The sequence below is a fragment of the Mesoplodon mirus genome, assembly GCF_964341445.2.
Source record: "Mesoplodon mirus genome assembly, chromosome: 13".
NCBI lineage: Eukaryota > Metazoa > Chordata > Mammalia > Artiodactyla > Ziphiidae > Mesoplodon > Mesoplodon mirus.
In genome coordinates, this window is record NC_138989.1 from 5,559,716 (window position 1) to 5,586,045 (window position 26,330).

The window sequence follows — 26,330 nt, forward strand, 5'->3', positions numbered from 1 at the left end:
CTTGCTGCGCAGCTTGTGGGATCTTAGTTCCCCGACTAGGGATTGAACCTGGGCCCCGGCAGTGAAAGCACAGAGTCCTAACCACTGGACCGCCAGGGAATTCCCTGAAAGGTATTTTAAAACCTAAATCAGATCACTGTGATTTAGGTTATTCTTCTGCTATGAGATCTCCACGGCTAAAATTGGAATTCTTTACCATGGCCTAAGAAAAACCTAACAATTCATTTATTGCACAAACTTTGAGAGTAAAAGGGGGAGGGTACTAGCAATAATCATATTGGGACAAGAGATAGAAACTGGGCGGTCATGCTATCTGAGGGGCCTGCTCTTCATGGCACCGTCTCTGCTTATCTGTTCCTTGAACAGATGGGACATCTCCCTGCCACAGGGCCTTTGCACTTACTGGGTATTTTGCCAGAATGTCCTCCCCGGTCTCACCCTTCTGGTCTCACCCCTCCACCCCCTCATTTCTCTGGGGTGTTACCTCATCTGTTTCTCTCATTGGCACTTTAGCATCATATAAAATCCTTATTTATTTGCTTAGGTGTGTTTTGTTTTAAAATCTCTCTACCCTGCTGAAACGTGAGGCCAGGACAGAGGGGACCTGTCTGTCTTGTTCACTATTCTATCCCCTGCCCCTAGCACACAGTAGGCCTGGCACAGAGTGGGTGCTGGGTGAATATCTGCTATATGAATGGATGGATGGATGTTCATCCCTGCAGGTCTGGCAGGGCCAGGTGACCTCAGAGGAGCCTCCTGGGTCCTGGAACTGGAACCATCCTCACGTCTCCAGCCATCTGGGCTGTGGGAACAGGCAGAGGCTTTTCTCTTGTGATCCGGCAGACACAGAACAGAGTTGTTAGCTCCTGGTTGCCAGCTGAGCCCTCCCACACACTTACACCTTTGAGATGGAAGGTGGTTTTGTGTTGGAGACTTAGCTCTTGCCAGAGAGACGTACATGTCTCAAGTCCTGAGAGGCAGGGGCAAAGGTGAAGTTCAACTGGCAGCTTTTAGTGAAGGAAGACGTCTGGAGACTCCCAAGGTGGTGGATGATTCTGCAGGAAGTCAGGGTTTTGTAGGGGCTTGGCTGAGTCTCCTAGGGGATGTGGTGGTGGTGGTGAGACTCTGGAGACCTCCACTAACATTAATATGCACACAGCTGCAAGGGTCTGTGTGTTTCCAAAATGGCGGCGGTGATGGATGTGGATACCTGGGGTGGCGCCAGCATCAGTGCAGGCAAGAAGCACTTTGACATGAAAAGGGGGAAATGTGGTAGCCCTCTGAGCCTGGGATAGCGTTGTTGGTAACTGTGCCATCTGCAGGAACCACGTTATGAATCTTTGCATAGAATGTCAAGCTACCCAGGTGTCTGCTACTTCTGAAGATGCGCCGTTGCACGGGGGAGTTTAAGCACTTCCCCTGCATCTCCCGCTGCCTCAAAACACAGTAGTTGTGTCCGCTGGACAACAGAGAGCGGGAATTCCAAAAGCATGGGCATTAGAAAAAGAGCATTCGTTGATCAAGCTCAACTGTTTTGTTCTTCATTTAATGACTTGCCCTCCTGTTACTTAACTGTTCAATAGAACTGTGTCTCTCCTGCTTTGTCTTTTCAGTTTGCTCTTCCTGCAGCCCTATTGTACTCTGTGTCAAATAAAATCTACTTTCCTAAATTCTAAAAAAGTGTTCCGGGAATTGCCTGGCAGTCCAGTGGTTAGGACTCCGTGCTTCCACTGCAGGGGGCATGGGTTCAATCCTTGGTTGGGGAATTAGGATCCTGCAAGCAAGCTGCCTGGCATGGCCAAAAAAAAAAAAAAAAAAAAAAAAGGATTGTAAAAAAAAAATTGCAGGAGTCATTTTCACCTACTGAAGAAAAACAGCTCCTAAGAAGTCATTTGCATCAATGGGATATTATAGCATCTTAACGAACATCTATCCAGGCGCACTCCTGCCTCAGGACCTTTGCACTGACTTGTTGCCTGGGCCTGGAAAGACCTTCCCCAGATATCTACGTGGCTCGTTCCTGCACTTACTTTAAGTCTTTGCTCAAATGTCATCCTCTCACAGAGGCCCTCCCCCAACCACCCCATTTAAATTGCAACCCTGCCCACTGGGGGCACTTACCCTGTTCTCTTATTTTTCCTGCTAAATCATGTATCATCCTCTAACACAGCGCAGTCCAACAGAAATGCAATGGGAGCCACGTGTGCAATTAAAAAAAATTTTTACCGGCAGCATTTAATTTTTTTTTTGGCTTGTGGTATCTCAGTTCCCCAACCAGGGATCGAACCCGCACCCTCGGCAGTGAAAGTGTGGAGTCGTAACCACTGGACCACCAGGGAATTCCAGTAGCTGCATTTTAAAAAGTAAAAAGAAACAGGAGAAATTAATCTCAATAGTATTTTTTTTTTTTTTTTTTTTTTTTTTTTGCGGTACGCGGGCTTCTCACTGTTGTGGCCTCTCCCGTTGCGGAGCACAGGCTCCGGACGCGCAGGCTCAGCGGCCATGGCTCACGGGCCCAGCCGCTCCGTGGCATGTGGGATCTTCCCAGACCGGGGCACAAACCCGTGTCCCCTGCATCAGCAGGCGGACTCTCAACCACTGCGCCACCAGTGAAGCCCTCAATAGTATATTTTTAATTAGCCCAACATATCCCAATGTTGTCATTTCAATGTGTAATCAACATAAAAATATTGAGATATTTTATGATCTTTATTTCACAGGAGGTCCTTGAAACCTGGCGTGTGTAGGACACAGCAGCTGTCACGTGAACATCAATTCGAGTGTCTTGTCACCGTGCGTGGTCAGTGGCTACCGTATAGGGCAGCGCAGCCCTGGCATGTTATAAAAGTTACCAATGATTATGTTTACCATTTATTGATCTTGCTTGTCTGCTGGAATAGAAGATCAGCAAGGCTTTGTATGTTCACTGCTGGGTCCCCAGCACCTAGCAGAGTGCCTGGCATATAGTAGGTCAATATCGGCTGAATGAATAAAAGCAGCGAATGTGAGCTCTGGGTCCGTCTTCACCCAGTGGCGACCTAGGTGGCAGATGTGGCCAAACGTGATTGTTTCCTCTTCCTCGTTGGCTTTTTCTTTTTTCCCTGAGCTTTCTCTCACCCTCCCCAACTACTTCCTGTTTTCCCTCTCTCCACTTTTTCTTCAGCAAAGGGAGTAATGATTCATGTCTGGGCTCTGGAGCCGAGTGACTTGGTTCCATCCCTGCTCTGCCGGTAACCAGCTATGACTCTTCTGAATCAAGCCATTCAGCTTCTATGCAATACCGCTCATGCATTGCCCCAGGAGGTAATAAGAATTCCTCCTGGGCTGAGGTGGGGCGGACCAAGTGTGGCAGCCTGCACGCAGTGAGGATCCCATGTAAGGATGGCACCTCGATAAGTGTGTAACCAGGATTAGCTGATTTAATCCCATGACTACGCCAGGAGGTGGGCACTGTTGAGATGATCTCTACTGCATAGATAAGGAAGAAGCCAGGGCACAGAGAGGTTAAGCAACTTGCCCAAGGTCACACAGCTATGTAACCTGGCTGCAGGTTCTTTTTTTTTTTTTTTTTTTGTAGTACGCGGGCCTCTCACTGTTGTGGCCTCTCCCGTTGCGGAGCACAGGCTCCGGACGCGCAGGCTCAGTGGCCATGGCTCACGGGCCCAGCCGCTCCGCGCGGCATGTGGGATCCTCCCCAACTGGGGCACGAACCCGTGTCCCCTGCATCGGCAGGCGGACTCTCAACCACTGCGCCACCAGGGAAGCCCTGGCTGCAGGTTCTTAACCATTGGGTTCTTATAGCTGTTGTTTATCAATGCCTATTGATTAAGGACCTGCCATGTTCCAGGCACTGTTCTAGGAGTTGGGGATACAGCAATGAACAAAATAGACAGATTCCTGCCCTCATGGAGACTGTTTCATTCCAGAGGAGGAAGAGAACCAATAAAACAAGCAAATACAGGAATAATGTAGTGTTGGATGGTGGTGAGCATAATGGAGAAAAATAAAGCAGAGCAGGGAGATGGGGGGATTGTGGGTGTGGCTGTAATTTGAGAAGGTTGATAGGAAGGAAGTCTTTGCTGAGAAGAGGACATATAAAGAAGGACTTGAAGGAAGGGAAGGTGACCACATGGAGGTTTGAGAGAAGAGTTGTCCAGCAGAGGGACCAGTAAGTGCAAAGGCCCTGAGGCAGGGGCAAGGCAGCAGGTTTGAGGAACACCTAGGAGGTGGAGCAGAGTGGGCTGGGGGAGAGGGGGACGCGAGGTCAGGGAGATGAGGGTGACCCACAGAGCTCACAGAGCCTGTGGTGAGGACTTGGGCTTTTACTCTGAGTCAGGTGGGAACCACAGGAAATATGCTATACTTCATATAGCACACAACCCACTCATGTAAAATGTACAAGTCAATGGGTTTTAGTCTATTCACAGAGCAGTACAACCATCCCCACAATCGATCTTAGAACTTTCTGTCACCCCAAAAAGAACCCTTAACAGTCACTCCCGATTCTTTCTGCCCCCCAGCCTAGGCAAACACTAACCAACCTGTTTTCTGTCTCTATGGATTTACCTGTTCTGGGCATTTCATGGAAATGGAATCATACTGTATGCGGTCTTTTTTTTTTTTTTTTTGCGGTACGCGGGCCTCTCACTGTTGTGGCCTCTCTCGTTGCGGAGCGCAGGCTCCGGACGTGCAGGCTCAGCCGCTATGGTTCACAGGCCGAGTCGCTCCGCGGCGTGTGGGATCCTCTCGCACCGGGGCACGAACCCGTGTCCCCTGCATCGGCAGGCAGACTCTCAACCACTGCGCCACCAGGGAAGCCCTGTATGTGGTCTTTTGTAACTGCCTCTTTCACTTAGGGTAATGTTTTCAAAGTCATCCGTGTTGCAGCATGGATCAGTACTTCATTTTTTAATATTAAATAATATTCCATTGTGGGATATTCCACGTTTTATTTATCCATGTGTCAGTGGGGGATATTTAGGTTGCTTCCACCTTTTGGCTATGATGAAGAGTGCTGTCATGTACAAATTTTTGTGCGGACACAGTTTTCATTTCTCTCATGTATACCCAGGAGGGGAACTGCGGGGATTTATGGCAACTCTGTGTTTAGTCTTTGGAGGAGCTGTTTCCAGACTGTTCTCCACAGTGGCCGTGCCATTTTACAATCCCACCAGCAGTGTATGAGGGTCTCAATTTCTCCACCTCTTTGCCAACACTCCCACTAACTGTCTCTCGATCGTGGGAGGGTTTTGAGCTGAGGAGGAACGTCATCTGACTTGGCGTTTACAGGATCTCTCTGACATGCACGTTGATAATATTTTGCTATCTTTAATCTTTCTTTTCCTTCTGCATCATTGTCTTGCCTCGTCCTGGAAAAGCCTCCCTTTGAAACATGACGAAGTCTTTTCTCTGGCTTCTTAGGTCACCGCCCCCTACACCCCCAGTGGATGTGACTCCCCACAGCGAGGTCACAGCTGGTCACGTGTCTCAGACATCCTTTCATCTCTGCTTTCTCTCTTGTCAAGTGACAGTGTGGCGTGACATGAGAACACTCTTGCTGTGGCCTTGGGGGCTCTCTTGGGTAAGCATCACGTACATTTGGACCTTGAAGACTTGAAAGTTAGATTGGGTGAGATGGTCAAGGCGAGCCAGTCCTTGCCGAGGGAAGCTGGGTATCAGAGAATGGGGTGGCGTCAGGGCGAGCACAGACCCCAGATTTTAGTTAATTCGTTAATTCCCAAGAACTACAAAAGTCAGCAAACATAAAACAATCCCCATAGCTGATAGCCGCTGAAGGCCTTAAGGAATTCAATGAAATTATATTAATTAATGAATGAGTTGGTTAATTAATTAAAGGTTAATTATTTCAAGCCTTTATTGAGTATGTACTAGGTGCCAGGCATTGTTCCAGGTGCTGGGGATACATCCATTCGCAAAAACAGACCAGCTTTTCTCTCTCTTGGGAGCTGGGGAGAGAAGGAAGTAAAGAGATAAACGAATAAGACAATTTTAGATAAAATGGGGTGATTTGATAGAGAGTAACTGGTGGGTTGGGACTTTCATTTTGGACAGATTACACAGGGGAGGCCTCTCCAAGGAGCAGGCTTTGAAGTGAGACCTGCAGGAGGAGAAGGCGTCAGGTGTGGGGACGTGTATTCTTTTTATTTATTTTAATTAATTTATTTATTTTTGGCTGTGTTGGGTCTTCGTTTCTGTGCCAGGGCTTTCTCTAGTTGCAGCGAGCGGGGGCCACTCTTCATTGCGGTGTGCGGGCCTTTCACTGTCGTGGCCTCTCTTGTTGCGGAGCACAGGCTCCAGATGCGCAGGCTCAGTAGCTGTGGCACACGGGCTAGTTGCTCTGTGGCATGTGGGATCTTCCCAGACCAGGGCTTGAACCCGTGTCCCCTGCAATGGCAGGCAGATTCTCAACCACTGCGCCACCAGGGAAGCCCGGGGAAGTGTATTCTAAGCAGAGGGAACAGCAAGTGCAAAGACCCTGTGGCTGAAAGAAGCTGGGGCTGTTTAAGGAACAGAAAGAAGGCCCAGAAGCCTGGGGTAGAGAGAACAAGGGGCGGAGGTTGGGACATGGGTGCAGAAAGGTGAGCGAAAGCCAGGTCAGTTAGGACCTCAGGGCAGCAGCAAGAACAGCCAGCTTCAAGGTGCTCTCACCCTGGGGCACTATTCTACGCACGGTCACATCTTCCCAACTCATTTCATCCTCGCAATAGCCCTTGGAGAGAGGCTCTTATTATCCCCATTTGACAGGTGAACAAACTGAGGCACAGAACGGACCAAGCCACTTTCCCCAGGACTCTAGGGTAGGAAATCCTGTAGCATGGACTTCTTGGAAGCTGCCCCCATCTGACACCACAGCCGCCTCATCTAGCCACCTTTGCCCCAGCCATCTGGATCTAGGTCAGGGGTCGGGTCCCTGCTCCCGGTGCCGTGGACAATGTTGCGTCTCTCAAGGGGAACACAATGCCAGGCAAGGCTCTCTGGCTAGTCACAGCAGGTGCCTGATAAATACTGACTCAGGCCAGGCTGTGTTGCTTAAGGGTGGGCCTGGGAGAAGGCTGCTTCCTTCCAGGGTTGAAGAAGAGTTTCAGAAGGCCTCATTCTGAGCCCTCAGGGACTGGCCTGCCTTACGCAGGTGCTGGGGACACTGCCCTCCTATCCCTGCGTGGCCCCCACTAGAGACTGAGGGGACTGGTCTACATCAGGGGTCCAGAAGTCCAGGTGGGGAGGAGGGCTGCAGGCATTAGGAGCAGGTGGGTGGGGCTTGAGGGCTGCAGCAGAGCGCGCACCCAGGTTTCATTCCTTGTAGCACTTATCTGCAATCCCTCTTTCATTTGTTCACTTGCCAATCGCCTGTCTCCCTGTTCGTTAGAAAGCAGGGACTTGGGTTTGTTGACCTAACCCTCTGTGCCCGTTTCCTTATCTGTAGAATGGAGTCGCTTAGCACAAGGACCCCACCTAGAAGGCTCCTCGCTGATTCATTCTAAAACGTTCCTTGTGAGCAGGCGTTCCCAGCCAGGCAGCGCTCAAGCTTTGTCAAGAGACGAAGCTTCTGCCCGTAGCATTCTAGCGCCTGGCGATGGTCAGAACGCAAGAACATATGAACGTGGAACAGGCCAGGTGGTGGCCCGGTGATAAGGGTGAGGGGTGAGGGGAGAACTGGCCGCTATTTTATTTCACACAGGGTGGCAGGGAAGAGCCTTTCTGATAAGGTGGCGGAGCAGTCGTGAAGGAAGGAGCCGGGCAGATATCTGGGGGGGACAGAATTCCAAGTCGTAGGGGTACAAGGTTCTGAGGCGGGAGTCCGCTGGGCTTGTTCCACGGAGAGAGAGGCTGCAGTAGCATGTGTGTGCGCACACGCGGGAAGGTGTGTGTGGCGCCCTGCGGGGAGAGGAGGTCGCAGAGCTGGGGGCGGGCGCTCTGGAGTCCCTGCCAGAGTTGGGCAATTCCTACTAAATACGAACAGTGACGACGCTCAGGACAGAGGAAGTGGGAGGGGAGGAGAGGAGAAGAAGAGGGGAGGAGGAGGGTCTTGGAGGCAGGGGTAGGAGGGAGAGGCGGGGGAGGACGAGGAGACAATGGAGGAGGGGGGAGAAGATGGGGAGGCGGGAGCAGGAAAAGGGGTGAGCGGGGAGCAGCTGGGAGTGAGGAAGGGGAGAAGGGTTACGAGGTGCAGGGGAGCCGAGCCCAACAGTGCACGCAGCCCACGAGACCTCCAAGTCTCCCTCCCACGGAAACGGAAGCTAGAGCTTGGGGCCGGTGGCCGTGGCTCCGCCCCAATCGGACCATCTCTCCGCGCCCCGCCCCGGCCACGCCCCTTGCGAACTTAGGCCCCGCCCCTCCGCCCCCGCCCGCTGCTGCCCGCCCAGTTGCTGGCGCCCGCCCAGATCTTGGTGCCCAGGGCGTCCCGGGGGCGGTCCGCCCCGGCGATGGCACATAAAACCGCTGGCCACCTGCCGGGCCGCTCCTCCGTGCGCTGCGGTCCGGGGCCCGCCGTGCCGCTGCGGCCCGCGTCCGCGGAGTCGCTGCCTCCGTCACCTCCGTCCCCGCCTCGGTCCCTCCACAGGCGCGGAGCCCCGCGAGCACCGCACGGGCGCCGGGGCGCGCAGACATGGGCAGCCGCTCTAGAGCGCGCCGGGCGGCCGCGACGCTGGGCTTCGCCGGGCTGCTGTGCGCCGTGCTGGGCGTTATCATGATCGTGATGGTGCCCTCGATAATCAAGCAGCAGGTCCTCAAGGTGGGTGAGGGGCCCGGGGGTCAGTGCACGCGGTGCCCTCCGGGGCTGGAGGGCGCTGGGCGCCGAGGAGGGCCGGGGCCCCTGAGCACCGGAGAGACCAGAGGGCATGAGGAGGGGCAGCTGGCCACCTTCCCAGGAACCTCCCCGACCCAGGACGCAGGCTGAGTTTGGGGGCCAAGGAGGGCATCCAGGGCTTTTGCTGGAGGCGCAGGCCCGGGTTGGGGAAGCCTGAATTAGAGACCACCTGGGAGCCTGACCTCACCTTAAGGGTCTGGGGTCCAAGGCGGGCCTGGAGTGTGGCCACGTTTCTGGTACTGCCTGGAGGAGCCCAGGAGCGGGCTCGCATGCTTCTTGCCTCTTCTACGGCAGCCTGTGACAGCGTGTGGTAAAACGAGGGCTGCACTTTGCTTGTTTCCTGTGAGCACAGGAGGACAGGAACCCTCCATGCACGTGCATGTGAGACTCACATGGGTGCCCAGGCCGGTGGGTGCTCAGGAGAGCGGTCTCTGCTGTCCAGAACCTCCCCATACGAACCCCTTCTCAGAGGTGGAATGGGCTGCTCTGTCCTTCCAGGAGCTGCCTTCCTGATGCAGATTGGCAACGATAAGCCGCTTTTCTCCCCAGATCCACACAGAGGCAGGCATAAGCCCAAGGCTGCATAAGCAGGGTCCTTGGGGAGTCCACAGCCTGAGAGCTTTCCTGCGGTCCTAACCTTATACACCACTGCCCTTTCAACCAGGGAGACAAATTAAGGCTGTCAGCTGGCCTTCAGACCGTCAGACTCTGCCCTGGGTGTCTGGTGGCATTTTTGAATGAGCCTGGAGTCACTGAAGGACAGGGAGATTGCAGAGTATCACACTTGAGGTAAAAGCATTCAGCTCTTTGAAGGAAAGGCCAGCACCTGCAGGGCCAGGAGGGGAAACTGAGGCTCACCTTGGCCCAAGATCCAGCCAGACGCATAAGGATGTGGCTGTCATCACTTGCTAGTTGATTTCGCTTTTCCCCTTAACCGGCTTCTTTAGGCGAGTTTCTTGAGAATGGGGACTTGTCCCCATTTCGTGTCTGTGCCCCATGCCCAGCGCAGGATGCTTGGGAGATGAATGAATGAGCGAATGAATGAAGACTGCATCTGCTTGGACCCGGCTGCCATTTTTTGGCTTTAAAGATGGAGCAACGTTTGGTTTTTCTCGAGGTGTCTGGGTGAGCAGTTGTCTGAGTCATCTTGGCCACACTGTGTCCTTTGTTTTGTTGTCAAATCTTGTCCCATTAAATCCTGTAATCTGATTGCAAGGAGATCCTGGCCGATGGTGACATTGAGCCCCGAGCTCCTCTTAGTGGTTTTTTTTTCTTGCCTGTGAAGTGGCGGGAAAAAGTTTCTTGGGGAAACCTGAGAGTGACCAGAACTGCTTCTTTCTCTCCCGTGGTGGCCAACGGCTGTATCTGTTTTGCTTTTCAAAGTAGCTGTGAGAGCTTTATCTCAGTGAAAGCCGGCGGTAAACGCCCGCCAAATTTGTGGTTTCTGTACTGTGTGAGCCCTGGAGAGACCATCACTTGGGTGCTGTAAGCGTGGCAAGCCCGTCGTGATCCCGTGCAGAGAGCCTGTTGCTTTTGGGGGTGTGGGGATAAGTGGGATTTATAGCTGATGCAGAATCTTGTCAGCCCAGTCCTTCTTGGACTTAATTCAGGTGTTTTCTTTTCACGGCTCTCAATCAGATGAAGGATGTCTCTGTGTGTGTGTGTGTGTGTGTGTGTGTGTGTGTGTGTACAGGCACACCTGCACGCCCTACCTAATTTCCCACTCCTCCTCAGGGCTTCCAAAGAGGAAAGCGCCACTGTCCTCAGTTGTCCCGGAGCTAAGATTTCTGGGCTTAAACTTGAGTGAGAGCCACCCAGCGTTCTCCGTGAATATCCCAAAGGTGATTGGTTTGTGGCTGAGTGGCGTGAAGGCACGGAGGCGAGCCCAGCCTGTGACAGTTTCTTCTTGGACAGCTCAGGCTGAGCCCTGGCCAAGCGCCTTCCCTTGGAAGAAGAGCATCTGTGTTCAGGGGACCGAGTGGGTGGGATGCTAGGAGAGGGAGGGATGGCCCGCTGGTGTTTTCTTTGGCTGCACGTGTCCACGTACAACTTGAATGGGAGGGCTTGTGCTTTGATTTCTACTTTTTTTTTTTTTTTTTTTTGCTATACGCGGGCCTCTCACCGTTGTGGCCTCTCCCGTTGCGGAGCACAGGTTCCGGACGCGCAGGCTCAGCGGCCATGGTTCACGGGCCCAGCCGCTCCGCGGCATGTGGGATCCTCCTGGACCGGGGCACGAACCTGTGTCCCCTGCATCAGCAGGCGAACTCTCAACCACTGTGCCACCAGGGAAGCCCTACTTTTTTTTTTTTTTTTTTTTTTTTTTAATGCTTTGGGGTTAAAGAAGTCCGTGTATATAAAATACATGGATTCTTGTTTGTAAAAAAAAAAAAAAAAATTCAAGTGGAAGGAAAAAAAGGTTCCCCCCATTTTATTCCCCTCCTGTGATAGTACCACCGTCATCTGAGAGTATCTTTCTAGATTTTTATGGAGATACACATCACGAGCATGGATTTAGACACATTAATATATATATATTTACATATATTGAACTAAACTATGTCAAAATAGCCTGCAGTTTGCTTTTCAATTCACAGATATCGCTTGGGAATTTTTCCGTGTCAAAACATATAAATCAGTCACACTTTTCACTGCTGCATAGTATTCCTTTGAATGGCTGTACACTTAATTACTTACCTGTTTCTCCGTTGACTGATAATTTTCTCATACATACATCTCTGTGTACCTGGATGAACACTTCCACCGGGTACATTTCTAGAAGAGAAGCCTCTAGTCCAGATGGTATGTCCAGTTTGCATTTGGACACAGCCTAATGGCCCTTCTGAAGACTGAGGGCATTTATAGTCCCATCCACAGAGTATGAAACTAGTCACTCCCCTGCATCTCTGCCATTATTGGGATTACCGATTTCTTATTATAATTTTGGGGCGGGGGTTAATCTGATGTGTGTGAGTTACATTTCTCAGGTTACTGATGGGGTTGCATAGGGGTGTAGCTTGTTTTGAAACCGATGTCAGTTTCCAGAGCTCAGGGTTTGCAGACCTGGCTGTGCCATTTGCTGGCTGGGGACCTCAGGCCAGTTACTTCACCTCTGAGCCAGGACATGTGTCTTCAGCTCTGAGGCAGGGGTTGGATTTAGTTTGTTTCCTGGCAGGATGATAAAGTACAAAGGCGGTGACCTGTGTGTGAAACTGCTCTGGATGTACCCGGTTTACACAGCTTGTGGCAGTTTCGGGCAGGAATCCTGACTGCCAAATCTGGTCTACATTGCAGTAGGGGCATAGGAAGTAAAGCAGGAGTCCTTCATCCAGTGGATTTCTAGGTGAAAGTGAGAGAGAAGGAACTAGATATTTACGTTTGGGCACAGAAAAGTAGAAAAAACACATTACTAATTGAAAAAAAGCTTTGAGGCTACTCGTGTTAGAAAAAACCAAAAAAACCCCCCAAAACTCCACAAAACGATACTCTGTCTTTTCACTGGGTTTCTATCAGTGCATGTAAAAGCACAGAAAAAGGTGTGGAAGGGTGTGCACCAGACTGACAAAAGTGGTTACTCTCAGGGGACTGGGGGTGTGGCAGGGGAAATATTTATGCGTTATCTGTAAGGCTCATACTTTTTCTTTGTATTATGTGTTTAGTTAAAAATTAGTAACGAATCCATAGCTTTCCCCAAAGAATGGCCAAATGAGTTAGACGCAGAATGCAGGAGGCACACAGTGGAGGGGCCCGGGAGATGGAGGTAGCTGGGAGAGGCCTTGGGGGAGAATGAGACTAATTTCTTCTCCTTTCCCCCAGTGGGTAGGGTTGGGCAAGAGGTGTTCAGACCGAATGCACTCAGGAGTATAATCGAGGGTGATGGTGTGCTAGGCATCTTTGTAAATGTTAATCATTTCCTTTAGTCCTGGGAGAATTCTGGGACACACATCTCACTCTCATCATCCACCGTTAGAGAAACAGAAGTTTAAGAGAGTAATTTGCCCAAGTTACCTTGCTGCTCTGTGTGTGTGTGTGTGTGTGTGTGTGTGTGTGTGTGTGTGTGAAAATCCTGAGGCAAACCCCAGGAGGACGGGCGCTCTTATATCCACAGCCTAGAACAGAGCCTGGCATGCGTGGCCCTCTGTGTTTGCATGGATTAGGAAGCACAGTCCAGGTCGTGTATTTCCAAGTTACTGGGTGTCTCTGGTACACCAGGGAAGGCCCCGCTGGGCCACAGGGGAAGGGGTTCGTTCGCTGGGCCACCATGTGCCATGATGGGCCTGGTGGCCTTCTCCACGGCCGGGGGTGGGGTGGGAAGCTGAGTCCCCCTCTGCTGTCTTTTATGTTTTCTAGTTGGAATCAGCCTTGGGTGCTATCTCCATGAATTTTTCCAGCTGCCAAGGTCTTCTCCCATCTGTGTCCCCATCTCAATAAGTGATATCTCCATTCATTCCCTCCAAGAGTAGAGGCAAAAACCTTGGGTCATCCTTGACTGCATGCTTTTTGTGATACCCCTGTATCTGGTCCATCAGCACATCTTACCAGCTTACCTTCAGAGGCATATCTGCATTCGGACCCCTTGTCAACGTCTCCGCCACTCTGCCCTCCTCCATCCACTGCTTGGACTAATGCAGTAGTCTCACCTCTGGTCTCCATAGACAACCAGATCATGTGCCCCCTCTGCTCACAACCCACTGAGGTTTCCCGTCTCACTCTGAGTGAATACCAAGGTCATTTCAGTGGCCTGAAGTCCCCCCGCCACGAGGCAGCCCTCCTTCCCTCTCTCACCCCCTCTTGGCTCCTTTGCTCACCTGCCATGCTTATCTCTTTGAAGTCCTTGAACCCGGCAAGCCTGGTCCCACCAAACTCTGGCTTGCTTTCTCTACCGCCCAGAAGGCTCATCCCCAGATATCGGCACAGTTCACCCCTCATGTCCCTAAAAGTCACCCCCTTACGTTATATGTTTATTTGTGCATTCTCTTTCTGCCTCATGAGCAGGGGCGCGGGCTGTCCTGTCGCTCTCCCTGCAGTGTCCCCAGGACCAGAGCAGTGCTTGGGTTCACAGTAGGATGGTGGGGTGAGCAGACGCCGAGCACTTGGAGGTCAGGCTATTTCCTTAGCCTCTCCCCACCCCCACCCCCAGCCTCCGACTCTATTTTGCCCACTCCTCCCTTGGCGAGGGCCACCCAGAGAGCCTTCAGGAATACTGTGCCCTGCCCCCGTGCTTCGTGCCCTCTGGCAAATCTCCTTTGCCTGTCAGTTCAAAGGCAGGGGCTGGGGAGAGAAGACAGTCAGTGGAACCTGATTATGCACTAGACATTCAGTCGCTTCATTTAGTATCTAAATAGCTCCCTCTGCCTCTCTTTTATTGAGGGAAATGGAAGCACAGAGCCGGAAGGACACTTGCCCCAGGTCACACAGCTGACGTGGCGGAAACAAGATTCCAGCGAGTCCGCCCCCTGTGGACCCCGTCCTCCCCACTCTCCGTACAGTATTTCTGAGCAGCTCGACTTGACATTTGGGGGCAGGGCAGGCCCTTCCCCTGTTCTCTGCTTGGGTCCACCTTTCCTTGTCTTTTTCCTGCACAGACAACGGGGCAGTGGGGTCCTTCCCAGGCCTTTCCCCTGATAATCACCTCCCCCAAACTACGATTAGAGTACGTCCTGACGTCTTCCCTCCAGGGCTGTCTGCTAGGCCCGGGCAGCTCTAGAATCACAGATGCCAAGGGAAGCTGGGGAGGGCAGCCTCTCCCTGGCCCTTGGTCCCAGCGACCCTCAGGGTGACCCCGCCTGTCCTGCAGGGTCTGCTCGGCCAGCTCTGTGCCCTGCCGTCCGTCTGGGCCTCCACAAAGCCCCAGGGTTGCGTCTCAGAGGGCGTCACGGCGTCCGCGGGCTGACCGCCTCTGACCACATCAGGCTCCATCTGGCCGCGGACTTGACCCATGGCCACAGACGGGGGGACGGTGCTCCCTTCTCGGGGGGCAGTGGGGTCGCAGGTGTGCTCCGATTCTGCTGTGTTTTTCTTCCTCTTTCCTGCCGGGAGCTTCCTATCCCTCCAGAGCCACAGCTGAAAATACGGGCTATTTTTAGTCTCCCCGAGCGTTGGTTATTTTTGTTCCCCTCTTTGCTGCTGACAGATTCGCTCCTCCGGCTTCATGTGTGTGCACACGTGTGCCGGCTGTGCACGCTGACTGGTGACACAGGAACATGTGTTGGCATGTGCCCATGCACGCCTGCGTGTGGCCATGTGCTGAAGCACGCACACACAGACAAGTGTTGCGTGTCAGCATGTGTTGGCATGGAGCACAGTGTCTGTGATGGCATACAGTGTATGTGCATGAACACATGTGTACACACATGACGTGAGCCCACGTGTGGTAGCCTGGCACACACGGGTTCACACGTGCCGTTATGTATGTGTCTATGTGTGGGCTCACACACGTGTGCTGACACTGGTTGAGTGTATAGTTACACACGGGGACATGTGGACACATGTGTTCACACGTATCCGCATGTGTTGGGGTGTGTGCACACACGTGTGGCCATGTGTCCCACCACGGTCTGGCCTTCCTGAGGCCTGGCACGGGGCTGTGTTCAGTGCGCCTGGCTCTTCCCATTTCAGGACACGTTCCCCATCCCTTCCTAGAATGACTCATACTGGCTGGGCCTCCGCTCCATGACTCATGTGATTAGCTAGAATTTGGTGACAGTTACCTGGAATCATCCTGTTCTGGCTTCAACTTCCAGCAAACGGGACAGAAGTGAGTCAGTGTCGAGGACTTGTTTGTTGAAGAGCTTCCCTTGGGCAGTTTGGTCCTGCTGGAGCCCCGGCACAGGCATGTCCGCTCCATCAAAGACCGTGGGTCCTCCCGGTGGTCATGGTGCCCGGAAGGGTGATCCTATGCCCTTGGTCAACAGCAGAGAGGCCCCTGGGGTCATAAGCCGCCCCCAAGGCTGGTTTCAGCCACAAGGCTGACCTTTCTGGCTCATAATCTTAGAACTAGAGAATTCAGTTATGGGGAGTCCACCCTGAGCACCCACCTCCCTCTCACACCCCGGCCTTTCTGTGCCACAGAGATCTAGCAGCTTCGTCCCCATAAACACATTTATGGTGCAAAGAATTCAACTGTAGCAATCGGCCAGAAATACAAAAGCAAGACAAAAGGTGAAGTCCTTTCATGTGCCTCGTCTCCCTCCCCCTTGGTCAAATGCGACCTTGGCCTCCACTGGCCCTGGGAGTGGCCACCAGAGCTGAAATGCAAAGAGAAATAAAAATAACACACAAAAGTTAATTCTTGGCTTTAGAAATTTCCAGGGCCCAGGAGCTGGTGAGTTATAGGTGGTTCTGATTTGAAGCTCAGGATCATTTTGCTCAGAACCTCCCCAAACCCAGAGGTCCGGGCCCCTGATGGCTCAGGGCACAGCTGGCTTCATTGTCTTGCTTCCTTCCCCCACCTCCGCCCCACTGTTTCCTACTGTTCCCCGATTGCTTCGTGCTGGGGCGGAGGAAGGAACAGGAGTGCCCTGACCTATGCTTACTTCCTGGCATTTTGGGTGAAGTTCCTTCCACCTTTTCTGGAAGCTTCTAGAAGGACTCTTGAGACGCTTTAATGTGGGCTCTCTTGGGCCGCTAGTGGACTCAGATGCTGGCGTCTCCTTATCTCCCTGACCGCCGGCCATTGGCACGTCCCAGGGCTCAGGCCTTTCCTGGCCGCGCTCACCCGGTCTCACGTGTCAAATGCCATCTCTGTCCTGGCACCTCCCAAGTTGATATCCCAGACCCAGACCTTTCCCCTTGAACTCCAGCCTCAAGCATCCAGTGGCCAACTCCATATCTCAACCTGGGTGGTCAAAGGCAGCTCACGCTTTCCCTAGCCAGCGCCTGACTTCCCGTCACTCCCCGTGAAACCCACATTCCCATCTCAGGCCGTCGCTTGTCCATTCTCCAGCTGCCCAGGCCAAAAGCCTTGGAGTCAGCCTTGACTTTGTCTCACTTCTCACCCTGAACCATCAGGATATTTTATGACTTCATCTTCGAAATATAACCAGAATCCAACTTCTCTCCACACCCACGGCCACTCCCCTGGTCCAAGGTGCCATCGGCTCTCACCTGGATTCCTGCAGGATCCCTGCGCCCACCTTTGCTCCCTGGTCAGGTTTTTCAGCACAGCAGCCAAAGGAATCCTATGAAAATTGCCCCGTCCTCCTCTGCTGAAAGCCCTGCAGTGAACCTGCCCCGTCCCCTCCGAGTCAAGGTGAGCCCTTCTGTTGTCCCTTGAGGCCTGTGCCATCTGATCCTGACCCTGCCTGTCCTCCCCTTCACCTTGACCTTGCACAGGGCCCTTCTGGCAGTTCCTCAGACTTACTGGCACACATTACTAAGTTCCTCCCTCTGCCCACAGCTCTTTCCCTGATGTGACATGTGCGTGATTCACGCTCCCACCTCCTTTAGGCCTTTGTTCAGATCTCACTTGCCCACGGATCTCTCTTTTTGAATATTGCAAGTTCCCTTCCCATTCCCTGGTGCTCCGAACCCTCCTTACCCCGTTGTGTTTTTCTGTCGTCCTGTCACCTGCTGAGATACGGCCGACTTTACCTAGGCATCCTGTTTATCACTTATTGTCTGTTTCTCCCTGTGAGAATGTCGGGCCCATGAGGGCAGGGGCCTTAGTGTTTGTTCATCGCTGTGTCCCAAGCACTTGGAACGACGCCTAGCACATAATGGTAGGTTCTCAAGTAGTTACTGAACGGATGTTTAGAAGACGAGGGTGGTTTCACAGGGAGGTCCGTGATGAGTGTCAGGTTGTCGTCCTGTGCGGGGACCTGGGGGCCGCGCCCCTCCCGCTGCACGGCCCCCACTCCACATCCAGCCGTTCCACCTCTCACCTGCTGCAGGAGCTTCCTCTCCTGCCTGCCCGCTCCTATTCCTGCCCCTCTGTTGTCCGTTTCCCCTGCCGCAGCTAGAATGCTCTTTAAAATACTGCACGTTGGACCATTCCACAGCCCTGATGAAAACCTTCTTGCGTGTGGTCTGAAACCCGTCTGCCCGCCATGGCCTGTCAGCCACTTGCCTCCACGCCCTGCACTTCCGCCCTGCTATAGCCTCACAGGCCGTTCTTTTCCTCCAATACACTATGTTCTTTTCTGCCTCAGGACCTTTGCACAGACTGTTCCTTTCTCCTGGCTTTTATGTTAGGTTCCTCTTATGTTTCAGCTCAAATGTGACCTCTTGAAGAAGAGACCCCCTCCTCCCCCCATGAACCCCACCCCATCTGTGTTATAAGCATTCCGTGTTACTGTCTTCCAAGCCGTCACCATGCTCTGGAATTATATGGTTCACTTGCTTAAGGTTCCATGAGGCAGGGGCCTTGTCTGTCTCGTTCATGACTGTATTCCATGGTTGGGGACCCTGGTCCAGGGCAGAGACCTGGCTGGGGTGGGACCTTGGGTCGAGGCAGTGAGACGATTCCAATCGGGATCCTCAAAAGCATGGAGTTTTGAAGCCAGACTCCTTGGCTTCCAATACTGGCTCTTCCCCTCCTCTCTGTGTGCCCGGCACCAGGGAGCATCCGGCACCAGGAGCACCCGGGAGCCTGCTGTCCGTGATGTGTTCGTGGATTCAGGGCCTAAGTCTTAACAAGCCCTGCCTGGATTCCAGAGACGTCTCTCTGACTCCAGTGACTGGGTGTTTCTACTGGCTGAGTGTTGATTGACCCCTCCTCCGTCCCAACGTGAAGGCGGAGTCGCCAGAAGGAAGGGACACAGGTTTACAAAGATGTCGTTGGGGCCATCTGGGGGTGGTGGGTAAAGAAGGAGCATCTGTCCTGTCCAAGGGGTCAGGGGAGGCGTGGAGGCAGGTCTGGGGCTGCCTCGATCTGCCTCTCGGAAGGAGAAGGGATCTTCATGCTGGCATCTTGGCCTCAGCTGGGTGGCTTGGACTGGGGGTGTGGCGGTGTTTCCCTCCTGCTGCATTCAAGCCCAAGTTCAGCCTTAAAGTGGAACCACTTGCGTTTCCCGTCCTTATGAGTGGAAACCTCATGAGGCTGGAGTTGGGAGACCCAGGTCCAGTTTGCTGGTGATACGTACTTGCTCTGTATGTACAGGATCGCACATCAGCTCAACCAGGCAAAATCTTTCACCTGCACTCAGTAAACCACAAGTCGACTGGGTTAGTGTTGGCCTGGAGAGTGCAGAGAGGGTGGGGAGGGAGCTTCTTGTGGCCCTGCTCTTCCTCCTGTGGGGTCCCATAATGGGTCCCGCTTGAATGCAATCCAACAGTTAAAAATTCATTTTTTGTATGCGTGCTTTTGTATCACTGGCCAGCAGCTTTATCTGGGGCTCAGATGGCCGTCTGTACCACATGGGGGAGGAACTGGCTCCTCTGAATTTCCCCAGAGGTCTCCAAAGGGAAACCTTATGGAGGGACCTTCAAAGATAACTAGAGAATTTTCCCAGTGGCTGGGAAAAGTTGTGGTGTGAATGCTCATGGGCTTTGATCGGCTGGGCTTGTCTCTCATGCTTATCCCTGAGCCAATCACTGTAGCTTGAGAAATGGACTGCTCCGACTGGTCAGGCTTGGATTACATGCCCATTCTTGGAGCTGGAGAAGGAGGACTTTTTTCCCCAAAGCAGAGGGACTGAGGTGGGGTGGGATGGTGCCCTAAAGGAAAAGGTGGGGGGGGCACTGTTAGCAGAAGGAGGAAAGGGTGACAGGCAGCAAAAATGATTGATGTGCCCTTTTCCCCAGAGTAGCTTTCTCACTTCATCTCATTGCTTCTTGTTATTATAGTATTAGAGATTATTTTCTTTGGCTTGACCCAAGACCTCTGGAGGAGATGGTAGCTTATCAGCTAATTGTTTTTATCAGGGAAGGTTTCATAAACTCAGATTTCTAGGTCTGGTGCTTGGGTTTTACTCAGTTCCATCTTTTATTTTTTCTTTGGGGAAACCAGAACCCAAAGGGAGCAAAGATTTAAGTAAGGCCACAGAGCAAATTAGCAGTGAGTACTGGCAGGGAAGACTGTCTCAGGTGGGCGGGGGATGTAGGTGGAAGTCAGATGGGCCCCCGGAGCAGGGCTTGGAAGAAGCCAAGTAGTTGTAAAAGCAAGTCATTAGCTAGCATTCTTCAGGCAGAAAGTCCCCAGGGTCCCCTGTCTGTATTCCTGTCCGCCCACCTCCTGGCATGATGGGAAGGAGGTGTTTGTTGTAAACTGGGAGAGGTGTCAGGGCTGGGGTGTGCCAAAGTGCAGGCTTTGTCTGCCCCGGGTGGGAGGCGCCAGTGGTGTGCCCTGGAGGGGATGGGCCAGAGGAGGGATGAGTAAAGACTCTGACCTTTATCATAATCTGCCCAGGTACAGTTGCAGAGGGGTTGATCTGGAATCCCTGTTGCCAGCAGGTGTGTTCTGCAATGTGAACCAGCACCTCTGTCATCAACAGTCCCCCGGATGAACGGCTGCCAGCTTGTTGGCCCTTGCCCCAAACTCTGGGGCACACCCTTCTTCACCTAGGACAGCAAGGAGCTGTGTGTGAGAGGGACCTGCCTGGACAGCCAGGCCCCCAGGGCCTCTGGGGGCATCCCTTTGTGTGCTGAGAGAGCCCTGTGTGCCCACATGATAACCTTCCACCTGAGTGAGAGGCATGAGGCAGACTGGAACATGGGGAGCTGGAAGGCAGTGGTGGCATGTCACCGTCTCAAGGTCAGGCATGGGTTCTCAAACCCGCATGGCTCTCTCTAGCCCTTGGCCAGGGTTTTGGCATCCAGGAGTTTAGGTGGACCCAAGAGCATAGACTTTGGAGCCAGACAGCCTGGGTTCAAATCCTGGTTCTGCCCCTTTCCAGCTGTGTGTCTCTGGACAAGTAACTTAACCTCTCTGTGCCTTATTTCCCCCTCTGTAAAATGGCATTAATGTTAGTATCTCCTGTACAGGGCTCTTATGAAGATGGAGGAGTGGGCACATGTAGAGCCCTTAGAATAACAGCTTGGCAAGTGTCACATAAGTGTTTGCTGTTGTCATCATCTCAACCTTATACACACGCCTATAGTAGGATTAGTTAGTCTGTCATTTTACCGAAACGGGACCATACTACGCCCACTTTCCCACATCTTGCTTTTCTCACTGCGTCTCTTCTCTAAACTTTCCCCGGTTGCTTGGGTAGCTCTGACTGGGTATCTAGATGACTGAACATCCCACGGTGTGGATGTACGAGCCATTCCCAGGAGGGAGCTTTCAAACTTGTGAAATAATCCATAAAGCAGCCGAAAGTGTTCTTTTCCCACCTCGATGTTTCAGTTTGAAAAATTTTATTTTGGAAAAATCGCAAGAACAGTGCAACGAATTCCTGTAAGCCGTTTCCTGAGCTCCACCAATGTTTACAATTTGCTGCATTTTCGTTCTCAGTCTCTGTCTGTCTGTCTGTCTCTCTCGTTGCCAGACCATTTGAGAGTTGCTTGCAGACGCCAGGACACCTCGCCCCAGAATACTGCAGTGTGCGTGTCTTAAGGACAAGACTATTTTTTTCCGTAACCACAGACCACAGTCACACTCAGGAAAGCTCGTAATAATTTACATCTTTGATGCTCAGGTTACAATCAGAGTCTCTTATTGACCCAAGAGCACCCTTTGTAGCAGTTTTTTGGTTCTTATTGTTTAAATCACGTCCTGTGTCCATTTGCCTTGTTTATTTCTCCTCCTTTAATCCAGACCAGTCCTCCAGCCATATTCTTTTGACTGGGTCCTTCACAACACTGGCGTTTATTAAGGGACCAGACCAGTTTTTCTGGCGGAAAGCCTTTCGAGTTGGATTTGTCTAATTGTTTCCTCGTGAGTGCACGTTTTCTTCCGACGGAGTCCTACACAAAAGCCTCCTTGTGTGAGTCAGATGGGAGTAGAGGTCTCCTGGCGGAGTTGGGATGGGCGCCTGGACCCCACCCGCATCCCAGCTTGGTGACCCCATCCCACAGCAGGCCTGCGCCCTCAGGCGAGTTTGAACCTCCCCTCGGACGGGAAGAAGCCAGTGATTCCATCAGGCCTTGCCTCGCTTAGCTGTTCCTCCATCTGCTTCCTCATTTTCTCAGCTCTGATTCCTTGCCCTCATGCCCAGGCATGTGGATCCTTCCAGCAGCCCTCGGCCAGCCTCTCTCCTCCCCTCCAGCCCCCCCCCATCTCCCAGCGCCGTGGACTTGAGGGCCACGGGCTGGGTCGGATGCTGCCTAATCCTCTGGGCTGGGAAGGCGTTGCAGCCCTGGGGTGTCAGGGCCTGTCTGGTGGAGATGGGATGGCAGGTGGGGGAGCTTCTCATCTCTGCCGCCTGTCCCTCTGAGGCTCGCAGAAATTCTTGTGCCAGGTCCCCCTGGCCCCATCTGGCCTTTTGGCTGGCACAGGAAGGTCACTGTGGCTTTACTCGGCTGGGAGCCCGCTGTAGCTGGAATCCCTTGGCAGCTTTGAAAGACTCTCTAGGCCTCAGGACTTCCTTTGACCGCTTGTTCCGAGGGTCCCCGGATTCCACCTGCTTTGGACCTTCAACTTTGATTTCTTTTTACTGTGAAATCTTATGCACTTCAAGGAAAGTGCCTGAGACACACGCAATTAAATAAATAACTAAAACGAACACCAGTGTGATCATCCCCAGATGAGAAAGCAGAACCTCATCTGCCCTCCAGTAGCCCCTGCAGAGGAGACTTGTTCCCAGCTTGCTTGGCTTTTTATCGTGTTACCCCATCTATATCCCTAAACACTGGGCTTAGTTTTGTCTGGTTTTGAACTTCACTTGAACGGAATCACATTGCTATGGTCTGAATGCCTCAGAATTCATGCGTTGAAATCCTAATGCCCAAAGGGATGGTGTTAGGAGGTGGGGCTTTTGGGAGATGATTAGGTCATGAGGGTGTAGACCCTCGTGAATAGGATTAGCGCCCTTGTAAAAGAGACCCCGGAGAGCTCCCTCACCCCTTCCACCATGTGATAACATAGTGAGAAGTCTGCAAGCCAGAAGAGGGCCCTCATTGGACCATGCCAGCACCCTGATCTCAGACTTCCAGCCTCCTGACCGAACGAAATAAATGTCTGTTGTTTATAAGCCACCCAGTCTGTGATGTTTTGTTACAGCAGCCCAGCCCTAACGGAATAAGGCACATGCTCTGTATTTTTTTATTTTGTCTTGTTCTTGCTTCCCATTATATTTGTGAGACCCATCCGTGTTGTTGCAATAAACCACACCCCATCTTTTAAAAAATTAATTAGTTAATTAATTTATTTATTTGGCTGCGTTGGGTCTTTGTTGCGGCGCACAGGCTTCTCTAGTTGTGGCGTGTGGGCTCTGTAGTTGTGGTGCGTGAGCTTAGCTGCCCTGTGGCATGCGGGACCTTAGTTCCCGGACCAGGGATCAAACCCGTGCCCCCTGTGGTGGAAGCGTGGAGTCTTAACCACTGGACTGCCAGGGAAGTCCACAAGTTTTTTAATTAATAACTTATAGAGATGAAATTCAAAGAACATAAAATTAATCATTTTAAAGTGATCCATTCGGTGGCAGTTAGCACATTCACAGTGTGAACCATCACCTCTTTCTGCTTCTAAAATGTTTCTGGTCACCCCAAAGTGAAACCCCACTCTCCATCTTTTCTTCCTTCCAGCTCCCCCCTTCCCTGTCAGCCGTTAGTCTGCTTTCTGTATCTGTGGATGTATCTGTTCTGGACATTTCCTATAAATGGAATCCTACCCTGTGTGGTCCTTGGTGCCTGGCTTCTTTCACTCAGCCTCACGTTTTCAAGGTTCTTCAGATGGTAGCTTGTGTCAGTGCTTTACCCCCCTTTTTTTTTTTTTTTTTTGTGGTACGCGGGCCTCTCACTGTTGTGGCCTCTCGCATTGCGGAGCACAGGCTCCGGACGCGCAGGCTCAGCGGCCATGGCTCACGGGCCCAGCCGCTCCGCGGCATGTGGGATCTTCCCGGACTGGGGCACGAACCCGTGTCCCCTGCATCGGCAGGCGGACTCTCAACCGCTGCGCCACCAGGGAAGCCCTATGTGCTTTACTCCTTTTTATGGCTGAATCACATTTCACTGTGTGGATGGACCACATTCTGTTTACTCATCCGTCAGTTGAGGGACACTTGGGTTATTTCCACCTTTCGGTCATTGTGAATGGTGCTGCTCCGGATATGTGCGTACATGTGCCTGTTTATCTATTTTCCCTTATCTCCTTCTATCTCCTCTTCTCCCCCTTATCCCTCTCATGTCTCACCCCTCCGTGCCCTGGCACCCCTGGGTGCTATGTCTGTAAATAGGACATGTGTGTCCTTATGCCACAGGTGGTGCCAGGAGTCTGCTCACAGGACAGTGGGCTGGAGCTCAATTCTGGAGCCAGGTGGGCATGGGGGCCAATCCTGGCTTTGCCACTTGCCTGCGGGTGACCTGGGGTAGGTTCCTCGGGTCTCGGGTTTGGATAGGCTCCTGTAAAATGGGACACGCCACACCTTCCCGTAGGGTTGAGGTGAGGATTGAGCAGGCTAATAGGTGGTAAGTGCTTTGAGCTGGGCGTGGCCGAGCAGGCCCCACGCGCAACACATGGGCTGCCAGAGCCTGGGGAGAGGGCCACCTCTGCCCTCGGTACCTGACTCCTGCTCTGAGCCCTACTTTTCTCCCATCACGCTCTTGGAAATCTATCTATGGTGCCGTATTCTCATCTGGCTCATGGCTTCCTGCTACTGCCTGGGTTTCCGAGTTTACATTCCTCATGCTTTGTTTATTCCTTTCATGACCAGTACCTGGTTCCGTCCGCTCCTGCCGCCCCAGACAGCAGACATCCTGGAACCTTCCATCTTAAAGTTCCCAAGAATTTCCTCGGGATGTGCGGGGAGTGGAGCTGCCAGGTCCAAGGGCACGGGAGGGGGGAGGCAGGGAGCCAGTGTCATCAAATGTGCCTTCCAGAAGGGCCGTTGCCGTTCCCTCCCACATCTGCTCCATCGCCCGATACCGTCTGGCTTTCTAGTCTGTGTGTGGTTGTGGTGGGTGTTGTTTTGATTTGTACTTCTGAGTTGTGTGTTTGAGCCTTCTTCCTTTTCTAAGTCAGTGGGGGGATGGGGTCTGAGGCTCAGAGAGTTGGAGGGGCTTGCGGGGTGTGGGGGGCACACAGCAAGCTAGGGATAGATCCCGGGACTTGGACTTGGTTTCATCAGAAATCTTTGGTCCTCGGTGACCGAGGTCAGCTGCAGGGAGAGGACAGTGGATGTGAGGGGCCTCTCTTCAGCTGAAAAGGCTCAGAGGGAGAGGTCAGCCTTGTGCAGGACGGGGAGGGAATGTGGCTGACCCCACATACCCGCTTGCTGTCTGCAACTGGCTTAGGGGTCCCCTCCTGCTAGGGGCGGGCCTGTGGCCTCCTTGCTGTGTAACTGTAATGTGTGTATTACTTTCCGAGGCCTTTGTCCTCACATGGCCGTCCCCTCTGTGTCCTTGCCTCTTCTTATAAGGACACCTGTCATTGGATTTAGGGCCCCCCCTAAATCAAGGATGACGTCATGTCGAGATCCGTAAGTTGTTCACATCGTCAAAGACACCATTGCCAAATAAGGTCAGCTTCTGCGGTTCCATGAATTCTGGGGGACGCCATTTGACCCACAACCAGTGTTTGCCGACCTGCAGACCCACAGAACTCCGGGTTGAAATCCAGGTCCTAGTTCTTGGGTTCTCTGGGAACTTGATTTTCTTTAAAAGCCGATGTCCTCTTTTGCAGTTGGGGCTGATTTTCTTACCTCCCACAGATTAAAATTCAGGTAGAGCAGCCTCGGATGGTCGCGTCACTTATGACAGCTGGATAGGATGTGCTTGGCAGGGCCAGCTCTTGCCCAGACAGCCCCCACTGGCATCAAAAATAAGGAAAGTACAGTGGGGTACAATGAAAAAAGATTGAAAGCGTTACAACCTCAAAAAAAAAAAAAAAAGGGCACAATGTGAAAAGTCACCACTGTCTCTCCCCACAGTGGGTCTTGGCTCCAAAGGCAACTTGGGTTAATAGTTCCTTCCTGAAAAACATTGTTTGTGTCCACAGGGACCAGGATATCCTCCTGTCCCAGGCCCACCCTTGAGGACCCTGCATGCCTTTTTCCACCTTGGATTTGGCACTGAGGGGTGGATCTTGGAGACCTTTGTACTGGCCCAGAGCTCACCCTCCTGTGGCCTGTGGGCCTGCCTCTCTGCCCGGCAGGCTTTGTACACGGAGCACTGCAAAGGACGGGGCTGTTTCCCTGTTACTGCTGGAGCAGTGATGCAAGCCCTGTGCGGGAAGGAGTCCTCGTTCCTTGGGACCTGGCAAAGGAAGGTGCAGGTTGGGATCCATTCTAGAAAAAATCTTCCTGCTGGAGATGCCTGTGTGTCTTCTGGAGCTTTCTCAGGGAGCATATGTTTCCTGGGGCTGCCGTAACACGTGATCAGAGATGGGTGGTTTAGAATAGAGATGTATTCTCTCCCAGTTCTGGAGGCCAGAAGTCTGAAATCGAGGTGTCGGCCGTGCTCCCACTGA

General features: G+C 52.6%; 1 protein-coding gene and 1 pseudogene across 4 annotated transcripts in view; both read left to right on the forward strand.

Annotated features, from left to right (window-relative positions):
- The first annotated feature begins 1,184 nt into the window (after positions 1–1,184).
- On the forward strand, positions 1,185–1,501 carry LOC309814694 (E3 ubiquitin-protein ligase RBX1-like; annotated as a pseudogene). The gene has a single exon. The product of its transcript is annotated as an E3 ubiquitin-protein ligase RBX1-like (transcript).
- A 6,889-nt stretch (positions 1,502–8,390) lies between these two features.
- SCARB1 (scavenger receptor class B member 1) overlaps positions 8,391–26,330 on the forward strand; it is a 79,304-nt gene continuing 61,364 nt past the window's right edge. For all 3 annotated transcript variants that reach the window (XM_082641459.1, XM_082641460.1, XM_082641461.1), the window contains exon 1: positions 8,391–8,752. In XM_082641459.1, the coding sequence (XP_082497585.1) occupies positions 8,627–8,752 (126 nt within the window). In that variant the 5' untranslated portion in view covers positions 8,391–8,626. The remainder of the gene's footprint in view (positions 8,753–26,330) is intronic.